Source organism: Oryzias latipes, chromosome 12, assembly GCF_053564925.1.
Source record: "Oryzias latipes strain Hd-rR chromosome 12, Olatipes_Hd-rR_3.1".
Lineage (NCBI taxonomy): Eukaryota > Metazoa > Chordata > Actinopteri > Beloniformes > Adrianichthyidae > Oryzias > Oryzias latipes.
This window is the reverse complement of record NC_136248.1, coordinates 19,142,727-19,168,939: the sequence shown is the minus strand read 5'-3', so window position 1 is coordinate 19,168,939 and position 26,213 is coordinate 19,142,727. Positions and strand designations below refer to the sequence as shown.

Here is a 26,213-nt window from a genome sequence, read left to right as displayed (position 1 = left end):
TGAGACCTAATAAACTGGCATTTTCGAATTGTATTTACTTTAAAAAGCAGCTGGAGCCAGCATGACAAACACCTCCAAAAGCTTAATCAACTATTTCTGACTATGCTTTGTTTAAAGCTGTCTACTGGACTTATCCCAATGTATTGAGCTGTGATCATTTAGGAGATAAGCCAACATTAAGTTAAGCAGAAATGCAAGATACTTATAACAAAGCATCCATTTCTGGAGGATCTTCCAAGCTGTGCAAAACATGAAATGATTCTCCTGACGTTTTTCAATTTCATGTAATGCTCCTTTTTTAACAGTAGATGTCACCGTTGTGCTTTTGATTGGCTATTCCTTGATTAGCCCTTGTGCTATCTTAGATGACCCCACCCTTACATTGACGTGTTCTTCCTACCATAACAAAAGTGGGTAAAGGTGGAAAGATTTCATGTAATCCATCACAAATCATTGAAGAAAAAAGGTTCAGCGCACTGTCTGGTGGGTCTAGATGACCCATCTCCCAATGTTAAAGTGCCTAGGATAGCACAAGGGTTAGATTAGTTTGTTGCGTCACTTGCACTGATCTTTTTCTTTTCATAGTAAAAAAATAATAAATAGTTAATGTAGAATATTTTTTATTATTTTTTTATTATTTATTAGGAACTGATAATGACCTTATGGTGTTGTATAGATAATTTGCTAAAATCAAGATCAGCATAAATAGTGAACTTTGACCTTTTGTACTTAAAGAGAACTTTAAAGGGGGGGGAAAGAGCAAAACTAATTTAATTTTAAGTTTGTCTTTTTATTAATATTAGATTTGTTTTATTTTTGTTTTATATAACTTTGGAGTGCTGTCTCCATTTCCCCCAAATTAAGGTAGAGTTTTTAAGAGGTAAAAAAATTAAGTTAAGTCTTTAAATCTTTATTAAATTTGCAGTTAAAACTGTTTTACAAGGTAATGATATAATATTTTCAGAAACCTCGTACAAACAATATCATACTTCACACCGTTTTAAATTTAGTAACAGTAAATTTTTGCTGCACAGCTACAAAAAGACTTTTTTTGTCTATTCTTTTTTCCGTGTCCTTGCCTAAAATATTGATCCTTACAATATACTGTTAGTTATTATGGGTTGTAAAAAATTGGTGACCTCTGACCTGTTTTTAGGTGTAAGTTTTCATGTTAAAAAAAAGTTTGAGCTGCAAGAATGAATATTGTGACAAAACCACAATCTGTGAAAGAAATGTATTTTTACCAAATTTTATTTCTGTTTCATTGTGAAGGCTGAAATTGCATAATACAATCATTCTACAAGAACAGTAAGATAAAGACCAGTTTATAGTAAACAAAATTTTAGTGCAAAATTACAAAATTAAAAAGGACAGCAAGGGTTTGTTTTATTGGATCCAATACCATTTCTGCTTTTTATTAAGTTTAAATTAGATTATAAAAGTCTCAAATCTCCCAAAAAGCAAATGATAACATTAAATTTAAGCAATCTAGTCTGCTTTGTGTAATTTTAATAATTGCTGCTATGCACAGTTTGAGCTACTTTCTGCTCACTATGTTCATTTCTCACTGTCCTGTGTCTTTTTGGTCTGAACGGGGATGACGATCTCATTGTCCGGGCTGCTGATGGATGTTCCTGGGACGGGAGCTTCTACGGACAACATTCCTTCTGAGGACAGGGATGAGCTGATGTGCTGCAGATTCACCCCTTGTGGTAACCTCGAAAAAAATGAGAGAACGTTTGTCACAAACAGAAATATGTTACGGTCGCATCCTAAATGTGTCTCGAATTTGCTTCTCAGCCTCCTTACTTGTATTTACGAGTGAAACATCTTGAAACCAAACTGTGTTCATCTTGCTTTTCTTCATGAGTTCCTTAAAAAAAACAGTAATTATTAATAAACATCTTTATGTATAAAATGAAAAAAAATTAAGCCTACGTACCTGATATTTGCAAGTAGCCATCCTTTGTGCTGATGGAGATCTCTTCGGGTGAAAAATGATTGACGTCCAGGTTGATCTTCCAGCTGTTTTGCCCCGTTCTCACCTCAGACACACCGCTAGTCAGTTGTCTCAGACTCTTCTGGTCCGGCGTGATGGGAGGCAGGAGGGGGCTTTGCGTGTAACCCGGCCAGGAGAAAGAAGCCAGTCTCTTTTTTGCCCAGTCAAGCCAGTCCAGATCATTGGGCTCCAGGAAAGGAGGAATGCCGAAGTCCTGGGCAAAAATACGGCTTGGCTGAGTCCAGTTTGGGAAAGGATCCCAGCGGACATCTCGACGGAATATGGGCCGGGATAGTGTTTTATTTTGATCACCCATGTGGTTCAAAACTCAAGAAAAGGAGACTGAAAATAAAAGCTCTTGCTCCCACCTGACAGAAAAATGCAAGACGAGATCAGACCAACCAAAACGAAACTCAAAAACTGTAAGTAAGCAGGAGGTTTGGGGAAAAGCCTATTTTGGAGTCCGCAGCAATCCACTCACACGCTTTATATAACCAACGGCCTCCTCTTCACACTTGTGCTTTAACAAGTGTGATGTAAGGGATGAAATGTGATGGGCCGGGGCGTCAACTCTCCTGTTGCCCTGGGACTCGGAGAGGACAATGCCAATTATGTGTATTTATATCTTTTGAGTGTCTCCGGTAAGTTGTTGGGGAATGATTCTGGAAGCAGGGAGAAGTCGTGTCATTCAGCCATGGCCTCTGCAGTCCCGTCACATACTGGAGCTCTTTGTCCACCGAAACCACAGCTGCATGTGAAGCAGCACACAAAAAGTCAAACGGTAAACACAAGCGTTGCTTTTAGCCTCCCAACTTAACTTAAGAGCAAAACTGCAGAGCAAACAGGATCTCAGGGTGAAGAAGATAAAGACGTGTTTACAGCTGGTAAAAACAGATGGAGAGAAAGACTATGGAGTTCTGGAGCTGGTGTGGAATTTCACAGAAACATCTTCATGGGTTCAAAAAATAAACCGAGCTTGAGTGAGATAAATTATCTGAGGAATGGCATTTATCAGGGAGGCAACGTGAATATTTCTGAACTCTGCTCATAAACATTTCATTGTTTATCAGGTTTTAATGTTTGACACACCAGGTTACAACAGACTTGATGTCAGTCTGCTTAAGAATGTTATTAAGCACATGTTAAAAGAAAATATTGCCTGAAGTTTAGCTGTGCTATTGCTAGTTTACTAATGAATATAAAAAAGTCTAAAGTGTGCAATCAATGAAAATATGAGCATAGATCAGTTTAAAGGTGTTTTAGGGTCATCGAAAGGAAAACGCTCTTCAGTTGTAAATCCAAAAATTCTTGGAAATAACCCAGAGTTAATGTGTGTGATAAGAAACCAAATAAAGTGAATATACTGTAACATTTTACTGTAGCTCACAAGTGCATTGGCCTCTGTAAAATAGTGTTATCATCCAGCTAATATGTATTTGTGCATTTGTGTGCAATACTTATGGTTAAGGTTAGGGTCAAAGTAAGGGCAAACTTCACTAAAGTTTATTTTACAAGCTTTGCATAAGTGTCTTAAATTGCAGAGTGTAAAAAAACTGGTAGATATACATATAGCAGCCAGATGCTAATGATGTGATGGATTGGCAATGTGCAAATACCTATTTTGATGTCAAACATTAGATGGAATCCGTTTTTTATCACTTAAAAATTAAAAAGAATACACTTTCTACTAATCAAAAAAAGGCCAAAAAAAAAGCTGGAATTTTAAAGGTTAGTGCATCAATACAATGTTATGATTTTATAAAGGAAATTTTCATTTGAATTTGAACTTCAAACCATCAGAAACTAACTTATTTTATTCTATCCTGTGTTTTGTGTTTTCCCAAAATTCAAAGTCACCAGAAAGTTTAAGTTATTAACAGCCACAGCTGTTTGTTTTGCGGTTAATTAATGGTCTGGTTTTATATTTGGTTTTGTCAGGTCCTGTATTTAAGCACCATTTAGTTTTTGTCTGGACTATATATGATTTTATTTTATGGTTGTTGCTTTAATGGCAGGCTGTTGTATTCATGCCAAAATTCACAAATTCATGTTTTTCGTTTCCTCCTCATGTCAATCTTCTGCATTTAGGCCTTCCACCACCAATTATGATAACTTTCTTGAGGCTTTGGAGCAATTCTTCTGAGTTCAGATGCTTCAAAAAATGAACTCAAAATGTCTGACTTCACTACAAGTAATGATCTTCTTTCAAATTGAAACATGGTTTTTGCTGCAAAAAGTAGTTTTCCTTATCAAATATTCTTGCCGATACAGTTAATATTTTCTCTGAACAGCACCGACATCTTTATGATTGACCCCCTGCTGAAGGGTCACTCGCCACTCCTCGCATCAGTCAGTTATCAGCTGTTGATAACATTTCATGTCAATAAAGAAGAAACTTTAGAAAAAGGGAAACACTAAGCAGTCACATGTAAGATCTCTGCTCATAATGCACAAGGACATTTTTATTCAAAAAAATTTTAAAGCACATGTTTGGAGTGTAAAAAAATGACAAAAGTTCAAAGCATATGGGCTGTGACAAATGCAGAAATACATTTGCAGCTATACGGAGTTGTAGCTTCACTGTTGTTTGCCATACACACTCGTAAAAAGTCCATATCTGGTGTAAAACTTTTTTTTAACTCAGCAAAAGATAATCATGCAAAAACAACCACTATGGACACAACATGAACATCATCTTTCTATCATCTAAACGTATTTAAACTATCTATGTTCACATAAAAAGTACTTGTATCTTAAAAAAGAAATTGCTTAAATTGAAATTTCCCACTTATCAGACATTTACAGTTTAACGATAAATAACAAAAGTTATAAACTGGGTTCGGCTACAAGCCTTCAGTGATACTCCCTTCCTCTGAATTGGATGGTTTCCTGAAAAATAAATAACATGACAACAACAAATAAGTGAGATATTGGTGCAAGCTGGAAACATTTTGAAGTTTAAAAAAAACGTCTCTACTTTACCTTTTTTGCTTTCTGAAGTGGAGCACAATCATTGTCATGATCAGAATCAGTGCTGAGGCGCCAACAATTGAACCAGCCAGAATTCCAGGGAGTTTACCTGAAATATTCCAATAAGAACATTGTGTGTGTTTTAGTTCAAAACATGGACGTTTCCACAAAAAGTCTGATTATGTTTGCTCTTGGTGTGAAATATTTAACACAAATTAACTACTTTTTCAGAACAGAAAAAGGAAAAAAAATCCCAAACTGCAGGCCACATGCAGCTCATGTTAATAAAATCTCATTATTATGATTATAACACACTAAAGTAAAAATGAAAAAATGGTTCTGTTTAATTGTTTCGTTGCTCTTTTTATATTTCATTTAATATCATTATTATTATTATTGTTGTTGTTGTTGTTTGATTTACTGGTCTTGCTTCATGTTCAGTCTGCTCTACCTTTACCCCTTGAATTTTGGGAAAGGCTCCAATCAGAATGAAGTGGGGAGAGGTAATGGATAGATTGATGTTGGCTTGACATTTTTATTTTCAATAAGATTTTGTCGGGTGATATTAGTTTTAGTTTCACTTCCTGCCTGGCACAGGTGTGTAACTTAATGATCACAACTGTGACTGTTTGTGAGAAAAGGACTGAGTCAGTTTAATGTCACCCATAGAACATGACTTACTTCTGGCTCCTACTAAATATAGTCAATTCAGTCGCCATTTTTTTCGTGATATGGATGTTGCCATGTTGAAGCCAGACGACACAATTTGTCCAAATCCATCAGAGTCATTGCTTCTATGGCAACCACTCTTGCCAATCAGGAAATATCTTGTTGGAAATCCACACCCCTACCACTTGAAAGCGGGCTAAATGAAAACTGTCATTTAAACATTTTGTATGTTTGACACCACATATATTTACTGAGGCATCTGATTGGTCAGTTTAATACTTGAATTACTTGCACTACAGTAAACATATTATGAAAAAAACATTATTTTAAGAACATGTTTAAAAAACAAGTAGAGCAAGATTGGTTATTCTGACAAATTGTATGTTTGACTAATAATTGTTTATTTCTTAATAAAAGTCTATGGGATTTTGGCTTCTTAGACCCTCGAGGACGGAGGGGTCGTTCAGTCCAGTTCTCAAATACAGTCATCGGTCTGCGTGCCCTCCAGCTGTTCTTTGTGTTTAATAGCTATTTCCGTTGTAGATGAGTTACCTTATATCCTCCTGCTCCCTGATGTTCTTGCTTCTTTTTCTTCCAGCCTACCCTACTTGTTGAATTATTTCGTTTTTTCTCTTCCCCACTAAGCAGTTCATTTTTTGTTTTGCTTTTTGTTTTATTCATGAGTTGATTCCAAGCCTTTGGTAGTTAATTTTTAATAATAATTTTATGTTTTTCTGACTTGTACTAAATCACAACAAACACTTTCATAATAGTGTGTGTTTATCAGCGAAAACAGGCATGTTGCAGCATTATTTGTTCATGGGAAGCTCTTAAAAATGATTTTTTTTTCTACCAATATGTTTGATAAACAATCACACAAGGAATCTATCAAATCAAAGAGTTTGATTGTAACTCATATAAAAGTGGTTGAATCAATTCTTTGTGGTTATTGATGGACCCTTAAATATCAATTTAATTTTTAACGGTGCATTTTGATTTGGAAGATCTAATTTTGACAGATCAAGCAGTGCTCTTGACAGACACACTTACACTGCACATTTGCCATCGCTGATTGTGTGATTAGCGATGGCTTTAAGATTTATTGATTTTTCATGCACTCGTACTCGGAACAACGCAGCTTGCTTCCTCTCCAGACCACTGAGCGTTTTTCTGGCAGATTCTTTCAGCCGATCCTTTCAGTGTGTAGCCTTCATTGCAGGAAAACTGCACCCTGGCTCCCTGTAGGTATGTGGTCCCCAGTTTTTTGCCATTATTTGGAGGTGGAAGCCATCCACAAGAAATCACTGTTGAATAAAATTGCATACAATACCATAATGACAGCTTGCTTAGGGACAACTTATGGGACTACAGTGATGTTTCTCTTTTTTTTTTTACCTGGTTTTAAATCGTCAACAAGAGAAATGTGACTCTGGAAAGACCTTCTGGTGTCATTTCCCATGCTTAGACTTCGACCTACCAGGATGTCATACCTGCAGCACAGACATGCAAAATGCAACACTGGCATAAACATACACTTTCATGTGTCATCGATGTGTTTGCAAGTTTTTTTGTCACACCTGCAGAATGGAGAGCTTTCTCCAGAGCAGATCTCAGCTGCCTGATCACTTAGTGGATCATCTGGATCCTCGGGAGCAGAAAATGCAGGAATGAAACTGGGGTCATGTCTGGGGACAAAGTAATATGTTTCCAGAAGATAATTTGAGTCGTAGGTGAACAAAGCAGATGCATTGGGTACTGCCCCTATGAGAAACACAAAAAGATGTTTAAAACATTTAAAACATTGTTTAAGGGCAGTCCTGAAAATTGAATTGATCTCTTAAAATACTTGGCACGATAAGACAAGAAACACAGATTTTCCCACAATTTTTCTTTAAGATACTGTGAATTTTACAATTTCATCTTCTCATTTTATGACTTACAGCTTGCCCCAAAAGCAAACAGTTCCTCAGCATTGCTTTGGTTTTGCACCAACTGTCCGTTGCTGAGGGCCAGGTCATCTTTGGCGTCACCGTTTATGTTTCCCAGCAGCCCCTGTGTGGAGTCCCCAAACTCCTCTGGCAGGAGGACAGTGGTTGTCAGGGTTTTCCCTCTCTGTCGCACTTCCACCCCAGCTCCAGATGGAAACATCACCGTCACATTTGAAGAGGTTGGAGAAAACACGAACACTCCTGCAAGAAGTTTAAGAAGATGATAAATGCAAATCCCCCCATAGGCTGTGAGAGCATAAAAGAAAAGTGTTTCCTTTTTTCATCAGGAAGTTTCTAAAGTCATAAATGAAAAGGAGACAAATCTGACCTTGAAGGTCCATCCAGGTTTGCTCAGCAAAAGAAAGAGACTTTTGATTGTGCAGAACTTCCAGTCGGTTGTCTCCGCTGGCTAATCGCACCTCAATAATATCAGAGTAGGCTTCTCTCATGGCTACCGCTGACATTTTTGTTGCTTTTATTGCATTTCCTGCAAGTGAAAAAGTCAGAGATCTTGTTAAAGAGGATAACAAATTCCCTTTTGCTTTTTAAGTTTATTTTGATGAGAGCTCCAAACTCACCATCTATAGGTTCTGTCCTGCCCTGGATTGTTAGCTGTTTGTCTGCTGATGTCACCAAAGTGTACTCCCCTTTGCCGTTAAAGGAGTAGCTGACGCCATCAAACGTTATGAAGTGAGGATCCCCAAACACCACGGCTGGCAAAAAAACAAAGTATGACTGAAGGTTGGAAAAAGCATCACTGAAAATGTGCCTGACAGGAGCTTCACCTGAGTTAGGTGACTGGTAACGCCTGCAGTCGCTGGAGGGTCGATGCTTGAAATAGTAGTGGCAGTTATCAGACCAGAGGCAGCAGTAGTAGAAGCTGAGGACATCGTAGACCCAGTGAGAGAGGCCGGGTATCCGAGGTGGTTTCCTAAATGGAGGTGACCCCCAGTCGTGGGCTCGGTCCGGTGTGCTTCCTCCAATAGAATCTGCTGTCAGAACCTGGGCTCCAGTCTTGTCGTAACAGCACTGTTGTCCAGCTGCATACTGAGGACTGTAAAGATGTTAAAATGGTAAACGCCATATACCTATTTATTGTTTTTCTACCTTCTTTGAAGGCCCAAAGCACTTTACAATCACAGTCCCATTTACCCATGCACACACAAATTCACACACTGATGGCGGCTCCGCTGCCGAAAACTCGCGCCAACCTTTCACCAGAGGCAGGGTGGCGTTCAGTGTCTTGTCCAAGGACACTTGACACATGGGCAGGCAAGGCGGGAATCGAACATGTTCTCTTCTGATCAGAGGTCGACCGCCCTATCACTGCCCACAGCCGCAATATTCATTTTTTTAACGTTCTTTACTTCATTTTTACATTACATTATACCTCTTTATCAGAAAATAAAGCAAATTTGGCCTCAATAATGATCTCAATTTCTAAATATTTTTTGAACAGTAGAAATTTCTTAAAAATATCCTTGAGCAGTGAGAGTCCTGTAGAGGAGAGAAGACCACAAAAAGACCACTATCGAGGTACACTTATTTTGAAGGAATTTATCATAGAATGCTTTTGGATGGCTAATAGGGATTGATTTGAGATCAAGCCAAGGTTGTGAGAAATGAAAATTATTAACTGCTAGTGTAGATCAGAACATTTATTAGATTCTCCAGAGTCACAGGAAAAGTGGACAGTTAACTCCGCCCCCATCCTTTTCACCAGCATTTGGTGTTCTTGCATATTCCGAATAATTCCACAAACAATAACGCTGAAAACGTTTTTGAAAGTAAATAAATATCAATAAATGTTGGGGGATTAAAGTTTGAATATTATTTTGTTGGCAAGCAGGGTCAGCAAATAACTATATTTCCACCATTTCTGCCTTATCAGCACTTCCTATTTGCCAATTATCCGTGTCCATAAACTGCAGGGATGAGTGTAGTTCAGTCTGATCGTCCAACTAGAAAAAAGATCCAAATCTCCTGGCATCTACAGTTGCTTTAGGTCTGATTTATTTTTGAGAGCTATTTTGACATTACCTTCCCTTAAAGTTTGCTATACATGCAATGAGTGAACATGGAATTATTTTGACGGTTAGAACTTTGGAAATATCCTCAATTCACCTTTTTGCAGCCATTTCCAAGCAGCAAATTAGAAAAGAAAAAAAACAATAAAAAACTTAAACACAATTTCTCTTCAAATATGCTGGATTAGTGTAATCTACATTGCCAAGTTTACCATGCGACTTGTTCGCTGTGGCAACCCCTGATGGGAGAAGCCGAAAGAGGAAGAGAGTGTAATCTACTGTATGTGTTTGTTTGCAGGTGCGAAAAATGAGGATGAAGGAGGTTGGTGTGTTTTTCCTATATGCTTTTATTGAAGAGCGCTTGCACATGGACTTACCTAGCTTGTATAGCCCTCACACAGTGAACACTCCCGGGGTGGTATGTGCACACGCTCCCTTTCTCTATGTCACAGCCGTAATCAGTCTGAGGGATGATGGACAGGAACAGAGTTATTGAGCCCACAGTTTTGATTTCACCAATCAAAGGGTGACTTTTTCAGAATTAAAGTTGATTACTTTTGTGCTTACTGTTCAAATTCAATGATTTAAAGATTATTTCCAACAAAAATAGCGATTATTTTAATCATTTTTAAACTGCAAAAATGCGATCAGGGCATTATAAAGGGCGGAGATGATTGGAGACTATAATTAGAAATCTGTACTTTGACCACACGTGCAGCGAGACTCAATAAAAGATGCTATACCATGGCTTCTCTATCATAAACTCATTACACATTGCACTGCACTGCAACTCTATGACTTGCTTATTGTGTGTGGAGCAGTTTGTGTTAATTTACCTATTTTGTTTACACTCATAATTGTAGAAGAGCCTGCTTATTTTACATTTTTGCACCATTAAGAAATAAGAGACTGCAGCCTGAACGACAAGCGTAATACTAACATGAAACCTCCCTGTGTCCGCTCTGGCTTGGGCCAGAGTGCAGGGGCAGTCGATGATCTCATTCAGGAAGTTGGGCAGCTGGATTTCAAGCTGGTCCCATGCTAAGCATTTCTCCCAGGCCCAGGCTGTTGAGTTGTCCCTAAATTTCTGCTCCAGGTGCCAGGCCAGAGCATGGTCCTCGGTCCATGCAGCTTGAACGTTCCTGTGAAAAGTTGAAAGAAAATGCAGAAAAAACTTTTCATAATACTCTTTCAGGGTTGAAATGCTCTTCTGAACAGTGCTGTTTAGATGTTTCCACATACCGCATGCCATCTGGATAAGTACTGGAGCTGACTCGCACAGAACCGAGCTCCCAGCTTGAAAAACCATTTTCTGCTATTTTGGGCAAAAAGCTAAAGGAGCCATTGTTTGGCTGATCTTTTGCAAGTGAGTACAGATACTCCATCTCCCCCTGCCAGTTCTCTGAATAAGGCTCTCCTGCAGAAAACAAGTTTTTTAAATTCTCTTGTTGTGTGGTCTTTAAAACAAAAACATGTTTTTACTCACCCATCTCTCTGTATCCCCAGAGCTCTATATTCACCTTATCTGCATTGACCAAAGTAGTATTCCATGTCATCTGAAGATAGCCACCAACACCAGGCGTGCCGTAATACTGCCACTTTGTTGAGTTTACCAGAAGAGCTTTGAACTCAGAACTTAACTTGCCTGTATGAACTGTGAAGGCACAAGTAAATAAGACAAGCTGTAAATCCTCTAATTGATGCTCTTTTTGCATGAATTTTTAAAAGTGTGGATGCTGATGCACTATACCTGAAAGCCAGGCTCCACTTCTACTGAAGGTGGTGCCATTATCTGAGGAGATGTGCAAAGGAACCCACCCTGTTTGATAAAGCAAAGGGGAGATACAGTGGGCCCTTCCACTGTCATCCACATAGCCCTCTGTGTCAATTTCACTGTTGAACCTGCCAAATAAAACGTGTTTAGAACTTCATTAACTGTAGTCAGAGAGGAATCCAAGCAAAAACAGAGGTGTATTTATTACAGTGTATTACCTGCAAACAATCTGAGAACTCTGAGTGAAATTTGCCTCAAGGACAAAAAAGTCTGTCCCACCCAGAATAGACCCGGACTGTGGAGCCACATCAATGCAGAACTCTTTATAGTCAGGGCAGCAGGTCTTCAGGGACCCACATGTTGGGTGACATGAACAGGAGTCCAGTTGTTGCCCACACTTTCCTTCACACGTTTCTCCTGTCCAAAGCAATGAAATTGGGATTTCAACAGACTTTGATCTGTTAGTGCTAAAACAGGCTTTAGGAAGCTTCTTGAGTTAAGGAGTCTTCCGGACTAAAATATATGTATGCTTTATTCCTAGACTGCTTCAACGTTAATGTTTGTTTTAAATATTATTACACTAAACAGTAGTAGATGGACGTTAGGCTCTCTGCAAAGTCACTTTTTTCACCTGAAATATATATTTTTTTAAATTGAGTTAAAAAAAAAAGGTTGAACTAAATATGGTCATTTACAATTTCAATTTCCACAATAAACATTAAGGATGCTAAGGATTTTTCTCAGTTGTTCAGTTTTTTTTTTGTTTTTATAGCTTTAGTTTTATTTCTTTTACCCAATTACTCTTTTTTATGACATTTGGAGCTTTGTGAGTACACCAAAACCATCAAAAGCGATCAATAACATAGAAGTAAACAATTTGAAATTAGCCTATTCTTTTTAAAAATGATGACAAGTGTCTGATCTAAAATGATTTGAGTTTTCCTTAATTTGTTAAATGAAACTTCATTTCATGACCTTATTTGATTTGATTTGAAATGGTTTATTTCAAACAATCAAGTAAAAATAAGACACAAAAATAACACAATCAGTAGTTATACAGTCATACAAAGACATATCAAACTTTGGATAATAAGACATAAAATTAAATATCGCTTGAAAGGGAGTGGAAGGAAGCGAACTTATATATTTCCACCCCTGTACTACTGTAACCATTTTATTACATGATTTATCATTATCATAACTTTTACCAGACAGAATTAAGAATCCTCAGGTATCAATAAATAAACATTTGGCTGCGCATTTAGTGTTTCAAAAAATAACAAGGATTTTACTTAATGCAACCTGTTGTTGATTAACATAACAAAATAAATGTTTTTGGCAAATTTGCCTTAAACAATTAAGACAATTGTGATCAAAGATTTTGTAAGATTTAGTCCAGTCACTTGAAAACTGAAATATATTCAAGACAATATTTCTTTATATGTTTCGTTACCTTTAAAAAGTTTCTAACATTCTTAACACATGCAATAAGGCCTAAAATGGGAGCAAGTGTATTTTTGACTTTCCGTAGCTATGTTTAATGCAGGAGCATTTAAAATAAAAAAATAGGGAGACAATTGCAAATTACTAAGAGATTCTCATAAAAAAGCAAATGTTAGATACGTACCTTGTGTCCTGGATAAAACCACGAGCAGAAAATACAAAGTAAATTTCTCCATCCTGCCTGACTTTGATTGTCAGCCAAGAGTGTGGCTGCAGACTACAGGTTTTTGCTAAAATATCTTACCAGTGCAGCTTTGCTTTGTATTTTCCTCAACCTTGGACCTTTGATAACACACATTTACAAACTTTTGTTTAATCATCAACCAGGGGTCAAGATGACAGCGTTTATGCTGTGTCTTCATGTGTTTCTCCTCTATCACAAAAAGGGTATACTCATTCCATATTTTGCTTAATTTAAAATCAACTTTTAGGACACAAGACTGTGGTTAATAAATAAAATATTCTCTTGCTTTAGTTAGGCCTTACAAAAGTTCAAGAAATGACAGTTAAAGGAAGCAAAGATTTAAAATAAACATTTCTGTTTGCACTAAAATATGGGCAATATATGTGGGGAAAAAACATTTGATGGCCTCAAAAATTACATCATGCATCCACCTTCAATTCAAAACAGCAATAGAGGGTCAAGTTGTAATACAAACATATACTGAAATATTGAAAGGATTATAGTATCCTAAAACTCAACCAACACCAGCATAAAGAAAAATGTCCCAAAAGAAGAGTGTTAAAGCTTTATTTTGAAAGGAGATTTGTGGGAAACAATTGTAAGGTAAACGGATGTCCAGCAGGGGGTAGCTGCTACATGATCCTTCAGCACACTGAAAAACACAACTATGACATGAAGCAACCGCCTAATGACAGACACTCAAGCTTGTTCATGCTTTAGCATGCGGTAATAAAAAAAAATTTTAAAAACGGTGCAGCTTTTATTACTTTGATTCAGGGATGAATTGCTATACTTTTACCATAACATTAAAAAAGCAAGGAAATACTTTCAGGCACTATAACCTTGGAATCAGTTTTAGACAAGCTTCAAATATTTGCGCAGCTCGACTTATATATGATTTGTGCAGCTATATTCTTGGCAGTATTTATGTAATAGCATGTTTTCCCAAATATTTAAGGGCTTGCAGAAACTTGCTGAAAGCAGGGTGGTGTTGCAGAGGAGGTGTGGCTGTTTGTTTAAGATTTGCAACTCTTAGGTATCTAAAAGCACCAGTTTTCCACATCCTCTGCATCTTCATCTGGTCTTAGTCCTTGTTGATTCCTGGAGAAAACCCAGAAAACTCTTTATGCAATTGTTTGCCTTTAAAATTAAATTTCACCCTCTCAGACTTTAAACTTACCACCATTAAATGGCCGTTCTTGGCCCTGTAGACCATAAACTCTTGACCACTCTTGAAATCGATGAAGCCCTCTCTGCCAGGTTGGATGTCAAACCTCACACTGAGCAAACACACACAAAAAAACATTTCACGCTGAGTTGTGCTTTTTTCTTATACAAACAGAACCATTTATTATACCTTCCTTGCACCACTTTGATGCAGTTCTGCTTGTCTGCAATCACACTCAGCTTAGTCAAGGCTTCAAAGAGGTGGTCACACTGCAGAACCAGATCCCCCTGAAAGACCAAATGTAGTCAGACTTTTTAATGTGCAGCTGTGTTATCTACTAATGAATTTTTAAATATTTTTGTTCCTTTTTTTCAGACATGCAGAAACAGAAATACATGAAAGGACCTACTTTTTGCTTGCTGTCATCACAAGTAACATGAAGGATCAGGAAGTTGTCACTCAGATTGCTGACAGAAACACCTAAAAAACCCATAAAGTTAACCATCAATTGAATATACCCTACTATAAATCCATTTTTTTACAGTTATGTCACCCTTTAGAGAGCTGTAATCAATCCGCTGCTTGATCTTGGCTTCTTCTACCAGGTAGGCAGCCTCTTGAGTGAAGATGAGCAGTCGAAGGCGAGGCCTGAACCCGTTTCTGTCATATTTCACCACCGGAACGCTGTACTGTGGAGAACATGCACACAAATCAGAACGGACAAACGAAAAACAATTAAACAACCAGCATATTTACGCTTATCTTTGTTTACCTTGATGTGCTCGTGTCTTATCATCTGAAGGACCCTGGTGTTTATGTTTTCCAGAGCTTTCAGAATGATTTTCAAAAGAGAAAATAGATCATTTTCAAGGACGGGATTTTTAAGAAAAACACAAAAACTATTTTATGAAACCATATAGGTATTCCTAAATCAAATTTGAAAATGTATAATGTAAATTATTTCTAACTGTATGGCTGAGTTTTGAGAGCATCTCTACATCACTGGCTATTAGAAATGAATACATTTATATTTACATTCCAACGACAGCAAGTATTATTTATTTTAAAAAACAATGTCACACTATATCCAACAGATTACACTTGATCTTAAGAAAATGTTGTTGTTGATTTACCGATCCTGGTGTCCAGAAAGGTTCTGCTCACACTGAAGGGGTAGTTCTCTTTTTTTCCTTTGAACATTGAGCTTGTCAGGGATTTTAAAAGAAGCTTGGAAGAAAATAAAAATAAATAAGTAGAACCAATGAAATTCCTCAGTTTTAAGCAACACTTAACCTCAGAACTTCTAAATTAAAGCAAATTTAATACAAAAATGTTGGTCAGTTCACCAAGTAACCACTAGGAAGCTTTACACTTAGGTGAATCACACTTACGTCAATGTTGAATGGTTCAAATTAGAAAAAAAAAACATTAGTCAACAAACTTGTGCTGAAAAACTGAACTATTTTTCTTTATTATTTATTTAAAGTGACAATTAAATCCTAATCTCCACAAGTCATTCATTCATCTTGTTCCCTTTCAAGGTCACAGGGCTGTTGGAGCCTATCCTGGCCACTTGTGGGTGAAGCCTGGGGACACCCTGGATAGGTCACCAGTCTGTTGCAGGGCCACAATCACACACACACTCACACCTAGGGAAAATTTAGAGTAACCAATTAACCTATGAAGCATGTTTTTGGATGGTGGGAGGAAGCCGGAGAAAACCCATGCATGCGCGGAGAGAACATGCAAACTTCACACAGAAAGGTCCCCCACTGGTGTTCTGTTTCAGGTCTAGATCCCCAGCCAGTACAAGTCTGGGATTCTAAAGCTTCTGGATTGTTCCTCCTGTCTGTTTATCTATTTTTATAGAAGCTCTGGGGACTGCATAGCTGGCCAGGAAGCCAAAAATTGGGCCAACACAAATGAATGGGTCTCACGACTCCATCTTTGTCTCATTTTTTTCATGCAGTCATTAGATCTGCTTCCATAAGAACATGACTAGTGTAATTATTCTATATGTATTTACAAGTATAGGCATAAAGTGGGTCTAGTAATGTTTTTATTTTATTTTTTTGATCAAGCGGGCTGTACCTGTGCTTTCCTCTGGACACTCAGTCCTCTGATATACCTCCGAACCATGCAGCGGATGTAAATCGCCTTCAGGAGGTGGGAGACCTACAGCAAGGTTGAACGTTTAGTGTGAGATCTATGATGAAATGAAAGCACTTTGTGAAACTCACTGCTTCACCTCTGTCATGATGGGTGGAGGTGTCAGCCAAGAGTCTTTCTCCAGGACAGTTTTGGGAAGGTTTTCCTTCAGCCGTGTGAGGTAGTTCAGCCTCACGTAGGTCAGGTATTCACTATTATCGACACACGCCGGCTGGTTTCTGGTCATGAAACCTTTGATAAACCTGCAATTAACAAAAGGTTTACGCTGTCCCCCACTGGATTTTTTTCAAATGTTTTTTCTGCTTCATTCAAAAAAAATCTTGAATCAGTTTATTTTCTACATACTTCTTGATCACCTTGACAGCCCAGGCTCGTCGCTCACGTTCTTTCCTTGCCATCAGACCTCTCCAGCAATTCTCAATCTTTGTGGCTGTTTAAGTATGAATGGAACTTGATTTATATCATTTGTTAGATGAAAAGAGAAAATATAACAAAAACAAAATCTTGTCTTCTCACCAGCTTCTTTCTGCCTCAGATAGCCTTCTTTCACTCTATGACCTTTGTACTTGGCCTGAATCCTTGTTGCTAAAAAGCATTTGATTAAAAGTTTAGTATGTGAAGCTTTTTGAAATTCTCTATAACAGAAATTAATAAGTGCTGTCCCACCTAGTTTATGTTTGCAGACCTGAAAGGCATCCTCTGTTGCGAACAGAGTTCTTGGGTGGCGGATGAAAATCTTTGTCCTCAAAACAAAGTGGAAATGAGATTTAAACAGGTTTAATAAATGTTTTTTTTCTGGTTGAGGGTTCGTTATGGACTGCATGGGATAAAGTTTCTCCTGAGGTCTGCTCACCTGCCCAACTTGTACTCATCAGGTTTGAAGCCTAAGTGTTTGATCAGGCACTGCACTCCCTCAGCTGCAGTTCCTTTCCAGTTTGGCCAGGTTTCCGGACACAGAGCCTTGTACCTGAACACAACAAAGGAAAAAACAAGTTAACTTAATCAACCTTTCAGTGAAGAGCCGAAAAATGGAGGTACCTCTGGAGAAAGATCTCATATTTGCGGCGGTAAGCAAACCCAGCACGTCGGACTCTCAGGTGCTCCATCAGCCCCAGATATTTCACCTGATGTCTCACCAACACGTCATCAAAATGTCCTGCAAGACTCAGTAAAAGGTAAGGAGACCAGTATGTTCACTGCGGTGTTTGGTGGAGAGAGCAGATAAGTTGAAATCAAGCTCTCACCTGGCTGCTTGGCTTCATTTGGTTTAATACAACGAACATACCAGGCTTCTTTGGCCATGAGGATCTCAGCCAAATCTGCCAAGCTGTTCTTGAACTGGGTCACAACCTATAGAATAAACATTAGAAAACAGCAGATCTGTGAGTCCTGACTGGTATCAGTGGATGTTTTCAGCAGAATATCTTCTCACTGTTTCAGGTCTCCTCTTGCTGTCTGGTTCAGTGAAGGGGAAGCAATGTCTGATGATGGCGTTTTTTGACTGCTGCATAACCTTATGGAAACAAGAAAATAACATTGACAGGTTTTACTAACTCAGTAATACTTTCTAACTGTTTATTGTCACGGTTTTAGTTTCTTTACTTTTGTTTTCTAGTTGTCTTTTGTTTCTTCATGTTTTGAGTTCACTTCCTGTTTTATTTTGAAAGGTTTCCTGTTACGTTGTTGTTTCGAGTTTTACTTTTGGTCCCCATCTGCCCTCATTGTTTCCACCTGTGTCTCGTCTGAATGTATTTAAGGCCTGTCCTTCCCTTCCTCCTGTGCTGCTCCATAGTTTGATGTCCCCCTTTTTCAAGTGTCTAAAGTTCCGAGTTTTTCTAGCCACCTCAGCAGTGGTTTTGGTTTGTAGTTTTTGTTTAGTTATTAAAGCCTGTTCCTGGAACCTTCTGGGTCCTCCTCTTCCTCTCTGCACCTGCGTGCTTCCCTCATTCCCTGTCGTGACATTTATACCTGACAACGTATCAGAAGAATCTCAGAATACAAAAACCCACATCCGTTTAAAAAAAAATAAAAAGCCAATAGGATATAATAATAATAATGATAATGGGGCAGACGGACAGAGGCGTGGCTGCCAGTATACATCTTCGGTCCCTCTGACCATCACCGGGACATTTATACTCATTCACACAACCATGGGAGCCACACTGGAGGCAGGGACGGTGCCTATGCACACAACACGGGGGCTGTGGGAATCAAACCGCTGACTCTTTAACCGCTAGTTGACCAGATAAAATAATTGTCTTACCAAATGTTATGTTAAGAATAAAAAATTATCGTCACTATGTTTTTCTGAACTGAGATTATTTTTTTGTTGGAAAAATGTTCTATTCTTTTCTGAGAGTCAGGTTTTGCACTGGATGTTCTTATGAATTAACTTCCAACCTAATCGATTACACTTACAGGATCATAAACCTTTTGTTACATAACAGATAAGCTGTTTGAAAGTCAATCATTTAAGTGTCATCTTTTAGCTATTGGAGTTTTTTTTAGTATAGGATATAAATTTATGTGTTTAAGCTCACACTGCAAAAATACTGAATCAAAAGAAAGTAAATAAACCCTTGTTTCAAGAAAAAAATGTCTTTTCTGTCTTGCAAGAAAAATAATCTCAAGAGCAAAATAATCTTAGAATGATAATCTTAAAATGTGTCTTTGTGGCTAGTATTTTGTTTTTCTTAAAATAAAAGTTTTTGGTTAGACCATTTTTCTCGCTCTGTTGACAGATTTTTTTGTTTGTTTGCTTTAACCTTTGTGCTATCCTAAGCACTTTACCATTGGGAGTTGGGTCATCTAGACCCACTAGACAGTGCACTGAACCTTTTTTCTTCAATGATTTGTGATCTTCACTGGTGTCCATGGATTACATGAAATCTTTCCACCTTTATCCACCTTTGTCATGGTAGGGAGAACACGCCAATATAAGGGTGGGGTCATCTAAGATGGCACAATTGTTACTGCTGTGATCCCTAAAACTGTACAGGTCATGAACAGCTTTGAGGAGCTTTTTTCTATGACCCACAATCTCATGGATCAGCTTGATTGTGCATTTGGAAATGAATTGTCTCTGCAGTCTCAACCATTCTGACTTTTTAGAAAACACATCCCAATATTTCATTTAGAAACAGATTATTCCTAAAAAGAGAAAGCAAGTTGTTTAAAAAATCAACACTAAAAGAATTCCAACTCTGCCAGTTAAAATATTTAAGTTAAAAAATATAACTGAAGGATCCTTATATTTTCCATGTTTACTATAGGAGACATTTAGAACAATCAATAAAATGTGCAATTCAGTTTTTTGCACAATTTGTAAGTTTTTTTTTCTTTCATGCTAACAGTTTATAAGTCCTTTCAGATGTGTTTATGTGTTTGCATAATAACCAGAAACATATTCCATTTAATTAACCCAAATGCTCAGAAACCTTTGCAGGAGATATATTTCCAGTTTATTGACACTAAATAAAATGTACCTCTTTTCCACTGCGATACAAAAGATCGTTGTTTTTATCCAAGAATCCTGAAGTCAAAGAAAAAAAATGGTAAAAATAACAAATAAGCTTTAAAAATGTGACTTCGGTTCTGGAATTTATATTTGAATTTATAGCATGGGTTTAAATCATGTTATAACAGCAAAAAAGCAGTGGCTGTATGGAATATCTCACCGACAACACAGTATGTGACCTCCCCAGCGTAGTGCAATAGGCGGAAGTCTCCTCTTTCCAAAGTTTTCCGGGTTTTTTTATCTGCTAGTTTGTGTCTGCACGAGGATAAACGTTTTAGTTTCATTTATATTTACTGCTGACTTTCTGTTTTACAAGTCTTACGTTGTGAAATGAGGATGACCACCAATCTCTTCCTCCATCTTCTCCAGGAAAGTCAAGTCTGTGGCTTCTCCAGGTCGCAAACATTCCTCATCCTATCATTAAACCAGGAGTCTTGTCACAGTTAGGTTCAGAACATGTGTTTCTCTTGCAGAAGGCAGAAGATCCTTCATTTTAAGCCTCACCAGTAAAGATATAATTCCTCTGAATTTTTCCTCTACAAGTTCACAGATGATCTTATTGTTGAAATATGGCACTGGTTCCCACTACAGGATGAGGAGGAAAATAGAAAGAATAATTATGGATTGTAATCAACCGCGTGCCACGAGAGAATAACTGAGTAACTGTGATTACTTCAATCCCTTCCGTCTCGTACTCCTCCTGCTCCGATTTAAGGGTCAGCTGGATGAAAAGCTGCTGGAGCTTCTCATTGCAGTAGTTGATGCAAAACTGTTCGAAGCTTAAAAAAAAGAAAGAAAAAAGTATCAGGAAGTGCCGTCCCTATCAAATGCATCAAAATCTCTCTGAATGGGCAAATTCTAACCTGTTCAGGTTAAAAACCTCAAAACCATAGATGTCCAGCAAACCAATCACTGTCTTCCTCGATGAATCCTGAACAGGAAAAACTCAGGTAGATAAAGGTACCATGCTTTGTCAAACTGCTGCCTTGGATTTATCTGAATGTGTAAAAAAAAGCATTCACCTTGTTAGCCAGGGATTCATTGATCTTGTTGACCAGCCAGTTGAAAGTGCGCCCATAGATGGCTTTGGCAAGGGCATCTCTGGCATAGACTGCATGGTCTACAGAGAAAGGACTGAGCACCTAAACATGACATTAGGAAATGCTTATAAAACACATCAGATTTGATTAATTGTTTTATATTTTAGAAGCATCACCTCTTCTGTTTTGGCTTCAATTTTTCTGTGGGTTAAACCTTGTTGCAGCACCTGGTTAGGAATCCCCAACAGCTATATAAAACCATGAGCAAAGCGTCATATTTTAAACATTAATATCTAGTTAGATCAGGGTATTTTTTTGATATTTATGCTTTGGTTTCACCTTTGACACCCAGTGCATCCCCTGGTTGTTGTTTACAGTGGCATATCCTTGCCCGTTTGCTTCAAATTTGATGTTTCCTAGGTGGAGCACGCTTGCAATGATTCCAAAGAGCTGCTGCTTGAAGAAAGAGCAGATTTAACAGATGCAAAATCCTTTTTTAAAACTGAAGCTCAGGTGAGGCAGTTTACCTCAGTTTCACTCTCGCTAAATTCAATGATGGACAGAGCTTTCCTCACCGTCTTCCAGTCGCTTTTATCGTTAATAGAGCTCACTTTGGCACAACCTCCCTAAAGCAAAACACAGACAAGCCTTCAATAAAAAGCTTGTTGTGCACCAGATGTAAAATGTGCTTTATTATTATTTGACTCGTCTGACCTGCACCAGGAAATTATATTTTGTACAGTTTCTTTCCAAGCCGAGCCAGCGGAGCAAATCCTCTTCTCCTCCTTCCACCAGCTGGTAGAAGATGTGGAAGTTTCTCTCTCCGTGGTTCTGGTGGACCACCCGAGATTTCTCCAGTAAATAACTGAGAATGTGACCTCCGACTGCTCCACCCTGATGGAGAATGAAAATGTTTAAAGGCTTATCAATACCTGTTAAAATCTGAATCTCTACGTTGGCTGTGAGAAGCTGGAACAGACATTTCAGGTGAGAGTTTCAGGTGTACCTGATGGTCAAACTGGATGTCCATGTATTTACCAAAGCGGCTTGAGTTGTTGTTCTTTAAGGTTTTGGCATTTCCAAAGGCCTGGAAGGTTGGCCACAAAAAAAGGGGGATTCATTTGTTTTAAAGCTTATGATTTCATATAAAGATTGTTTTTAGGACGTGTCACTCACTTCAAGTACTGGGTTTGAGAGAAGCAGCCTGTCCCGAACGTTGTTCAGGAGCTTAGTGCTCGGACAGCTGACAGCATAGAACTGAAGGATTTTCTTAGAAGCCTCAGTTTTTCCAGCTCCACTTTCCCCTGAGATCAGGATGAAGTGGTTGTTGGACTCAGACTGCATGGTGCGGAAAACGTTGTCTGCAAGAGCATAACTGAAACAGAAAAAGTTAGTTAATTGCAGAAATGTAGTTTTCTTATAAAAAAGGCTTTTCTGCAGAAAATGCGACTTTCTAAAATAATTTCTTTCTTTTGTTTCAGTCTTAGAAGATGTTAGAAGATGATTCCATCTTCTTGACAGTTTAATTATTTAAAATCATAAATTGATGTCATTGCAGTAATGCATACCGTACACACACACCACATAACATTCTTTAAATATAATAACCATTAATTGAAATCAAGTAGAGTTTGATTTATTGGATGAAAAGGAGTGGAAAAAAAGTGAACATAACAATCCCAACCCTATCGAGTTTTTTCTTTTAGATACATATTTTTGCATATTTGCCATAATCTGGTCCTTAGTCTTTTAAATGGATTCAAAGGAGACAAGGGGCAAAAACCTACTATGCAGCTGTACTTTTAAAAAAAATGTTTTTTGGGGGGGGACCTGATGGAATATATTTGATTAATCACATTTTTCTTGTCACAAACTTTAAACATCTCAATTAATAATTTAAAGAGAAATGCCCCCAAAGACCATCATTCTTTCTTTGGTTTGTGTTGATATTTCCAAAAACTTCAATTGCCATTAAAGTTGCAAGCAGTTGCCATCGAATGCATATAGTTATAGCTGAGTATAGATGTAACAAGGGTATAAGGTTTTTGTTTTTGTTCAGTATTTGTAGATAGGAAGAAACTCACATGTGAGGTGGCAGCTCAAAAAAGTTCACTCCCATGTAAGTGTCCATTTGTTTCTTGTTGTAGATGTCTAACTCCTTATACGGATTGACCGACACCAGAAGAGTCCCAATATAGGTCTGAAGACACACACAAATTTCAGTAAAACTTTTGAAGATTTTAAAATCTTTTTTTTTTTTTTGTCACAATGATTTAAAAGAGTGTTTTTTAGAGGTCTGAGGCACAGTGTAATCCATGCATCATACTGCTTCATGAGATTTAGCTGTGTCCTTCATCGGCAGCAATCACCTGAGTTAATCACCTGTCATGGTCCAGCAGGCTGGACTGACCTTAATGGCAATCACCCCATATATAAAAAGAACCAGAGCTGCAATCTCAGCAACACAAGCAACAGATTTAGTGATGCAGCACTAGAACTTTTGGGGTTGAAGGTTGAGGATGTGATAGGATCAAACACCAAAGTATGAGAAAGACTCACATAGATGAGGTTTTCATGGAAGCGTTTCCTCAGGTTGTCCAGGAAAGCCGTTTCACTGGTGTAGGGATCCAGGAGAACAAAGTCCTGGATGCCCACACGATCACGAGCCGTCAAAGAAGCCTCCATGTTCTTCAGGATCTGATTGCACCGCTCATCCAGGCTCTGTGTTGAAGTAAGAGCACGTAAGTGGCTTTGCCAGGAGACCCAATTGAACATTACAGGTCCTTCCCCTCCCATCCACATTTTTCGTGTCCCACCATTTCCTTATGCCATAATTTACTCAAAGGTTATCTGTCACATTCTCTGATAAGCACACAGTCGGAGGCAGGCTGACTTATTTCCTGCGTGTTTGTCACAGTATCTCCAAATTCTAGGCAGTGGCCTTGTTCACGTCCTCCATGCTCACGTCTAAAGTCAGACCCACTTATCTAATCTCTTTTGGTGCCACTCTTGCTTGTTTTCACTCAAAATCTGTAAATTTACTCTACCGGTGTTCAAAAAGAACCTTCGTTTGATTTAAAAAAATGATTTAAATCATACTTGGTCGAATATGAAGCAAATATCAGGGATTAATAATAAATGATGCGTGTGATTTGATTGTATGTTTAAACACAGGTTCTGCTCAGCTGCTTAATCCGCCACACAATTTTTGCCAGGTATAACAATCAGCAGTGTGGTACACTTTAATTAGAGTGCTATGAAAGAGCCACACTCTGCCATGCTTCAGTAGTTTGGCTTTCATCACTGATGGGCTCAACTGTCACCAAGCCGGAGTAACTCAAACTGACAGCTTTTTCTTTTGGGGAAATGGGATCCTGGGCTTGCAACGCTGCAGAAATGTACAGTCAAATATGTTTCATATATTAATTGTTTTAAAATGAACTCTATTTTTATTATATTCCAGAAGAAAGAACGGTAAAAAAAAAAAAAATAGACCAACCGTCAGAGTCACTGATCACTGAGAGTGTCCCGTTCTCTCGGCTGAACTTACCTGAACGTTTGGTTATATTTTAAGAAACACAGGAAACACTGACAGATTATTGTATGTCCTTCCTTTAATAGGAAATCATCAATTATGAAGCCGCTTTCAAACTGAGGAAGTAAATCCTGTTTTGGGGTTTCTAGACAGAAAAAAATAGATTTTTGCTCCATCGCTTGTGTTTAACACATTTTCTGAAGTAACGTTTAGAAATCATCAAAATTGGAATTAATAAAGTGTGTCACCTGCTTGGCAACCAAATCATGTGTGATAAAGAGAAAAACATTTCTAGGAGCTTTAGAATATATTAGGAAACTTTTTTAAAGAATGTATTAATCATAGAAGTTGCTGTAGAATATGAAAAAAGTAATCTTGTAACAGTTTCTACTTTAAACTTTTTAAACTCTAATACAGATATGCTCTTGTTTCTTTAATCCACTGGCATGTTTGGCTCAGTGGGCATCTGTTTTATCTGAACAGAGATTTTCCACCTTTCAGCGGAAATCTGACCTTAGTTGCTGTTACCAGGAAAGAGGTCACTCTGGTAATTCATGTAAACAAAAGGGTGTGCACTGCAAATATAGAAAAACAAAGATAAATCAAATTCAGTCAACGTCTTGTCAAAAACTCCAAAGTCAAACTCTGACAATCCCCCCAGAGGATCCCCCATTGTCCCTGTGCATCCAAAAAGCTCCAGGATCCTGTTACTCTGCCACAAAGTGGTAGTTCAGCTGTTGAAAGAGATAGCACTCCTCGTGGGCCTTTGGCTGACACCACACATCGCCAGGGGCAACACACTTTTAAGGGGCATCTAGAGAAACCTGACCTTCAACAAACCTCAATGGCACTCAAATGGTGCACCTCCTCTGCTGGTACAGTTACAAACGTGTATCCTGTAAGAAGCTGCAGGCTGATTACTCAGTCCACCTGCCCCTTTTTGATGTAACTGGACAAATGTGACATAAAATGCAGTTTTTTTTTTGTTTTTTTACGTAACTGTTGCAAATTGCAATTTCACATTAAAAAAATGTGTCCATGACAACATTACAAATTAAAAATATTATCATTTTTTTTGCATCCCTGCAATGGATTTTATAATTATTAGCCATCTAACTGAACCACAACTGCTCTTTGTTGTATTTTATCAACCCCAGCTTGTGTTTTTATTCTAAAAGTGTGAAGTTTTTGTCTTCAAATTTACCAATAAAATTACATTTTTAATTTGAAGGTTCAGTTCTTTTGGTGCAAATACACAATATAGACTTTGTAGTTTACCTCTTTAACTTCCAAAGCCATGTGCGTCATGGTGGAGTCCGTTTTAGGCGACAATCCTTTTGCAAGAAAAATCCAAACACTCAATGAAAAACAGCCCAGGATGACAACATCAGCCTCTAAGGTTGTCTCCACAGACGAGCATCTGGAAGTGCTCCTGCAACAGGAATCGATGCAGTCCTCAGATCTTCTCCAGGTTGTGGTCCACTGTTTTAGAGCAGCAGCATTGGATGGATCTAAACAGGAAGATAACGAGAAAGTGAGTGGATCTCCTGCTTCCTACTGGTGTTCCCACACTGTCTGTCCCAGTGTCAGCTACCTGCCTCTGGAAGCACTGGGCTGCTTAAAGATTCATGAAACCCAGGCAGCAAACATTTATTCAGCGCTCCACCTGA

General features: G+C 38.1%; 3 protein-coding genes across 6 annotated transcripts; all 3 read right to left on the bottom strand.

Annotated features, from left to right (window-relative positions):
* Positions 1-1,233: 1,233 nt before the first annotated feature.
* On the bottom strand, positions 1,234-2,499 carry LOC101166150 (heat shock protein beta-1). The gene is made up of 3 exons (XM_004074784.4): positions 1,943-2,499; positions 1,810-1,873; positions 1,234-1,717 (listed from the first exon to the last, which is right to left on the bottom strand). The coding sequence occupies exons 1-3, from the start codon at positions 2,313-2,315 to the stop codon at positions 1,558-1,560; spliced, it is 597 nt and encodes a 198-aa protein (XP_004074832.1). The 5' UTR covers positions 2,316-2,499; the 3' UTR covers positions 1,234-1,557.
* Positions 2,500-4,435: 1,936 nt separating this feature from the next.
* Positions 4,436-13,217, bottom strand: LOC101166401 (sushi domain-containing protein 2). Of its 2 annotated transcripts, XM_004074785.4 has the most exons (16): positions 13,055-13,217; positions 11,646-11,844; positions 11,404-11,555; positions 11,140-11,307; positions 10,896-11,070; positions 10,594-10,795; positions 10,031-10,116; positions 8,412-8,680; positions 8,205-8,339; positions 7,955-8,113; positions 7,579-7,827; positions 7,216-7,399; positions 7,034-7,128; positions 6,763-6,942; positions 4,982-5,078; positions 4,436-4,888 (listed from the first exon to the last, which is right to left on the bottom strand). In XM_004074785.4, the coding sequence occupies exons 1-16, from the start codon at positions 13,104-13,106 to the stop codon at positions 4,843-4,845; spliced, it is 2,448 nt and encodes an 815-aa protein (XP_004074833.2). In that variant the 5' UTR covers positions 13,107-13,217; the 3' UTR covers positions 4,436-4,842. The 2 variants fall into 2 exon arrangements, 1 of the variants encoding a protein (XP_004074833.2); XR_013659527.1 differs by lacking the exon at positions 4,436-4,888 and having other exon boundaries at positions 6,689-6,942; positions 13,055-13,207.
* A 448-nt stretch (positions 13,218-13,665) lies between these two features.
* On the bottom strand, positions 13,666-26,131 carry myo1hb (myosin IHb). Of its 3 annotated transcripts, XM_004074921.5 has the most exons (32): positions 25,822-26,131; positions 23,568-23,729; positions 23,093-23,208; positions 22,185-22,383; positions 22,015-22,095; positions 21,723-21,902; positions 21,536-21,634; positions 21,348-21,461; positions 21,185-21,256; positions 20,991-21,110; positions 20,832-20,899; positions 20,642-20,747; positions 20,473-20,553; positions 20,291-20,382; positions 20,129-20,223; positions 19,937-19,983; positions 17,884-17,964; positions 17,696-17,801; positions 17,490-17,607; positions 17,305-17,418; positions 17,118-17,194; positions 16,968-17,036; positions 16,797-16,881; positions 16,531-16,693; positions 16,374-16,457; positions 15,416-15,509; positions 15,055-15,110; positions 14,836-14,971; positions 14,692-14,762; positions 14,472-14,569; positions 14,295-14,394; positions 13,666-14,215 (listed from the first exon to the last, which is right to left on the bottom strand). In XM_004074921.5, exons 1-32 carry the CDS (start codon positions 25,849-25,851, stop codon positions 14,189-14,191), a joined length of 3,141 nt encoding a protein of 1,046 aa, XP_004074969.2. In that variant the 5' UTR covers positions 25,852-26,131; the 3' UTR covers positions 13,666-14,188. The 3 variants fall into 3 exon arrangements, with proteins under 3 accessions (XP_004074969.2, XP_020563336.3, XP_078812388.1); XM_020707677.3 differs by lacking the exon at positions 25,822-26,131 and having other exon boundaries at positions 17,529-17,607; positions 23,568-23,857; XM_078956262.1 differs by lacking the exon at positions 25,822-26,131 and having other exon boundaries at positions 23,568-23,856.
* Between the last annotated feature and the right edge of the window lie 82 nt (positions 26,132-26,213).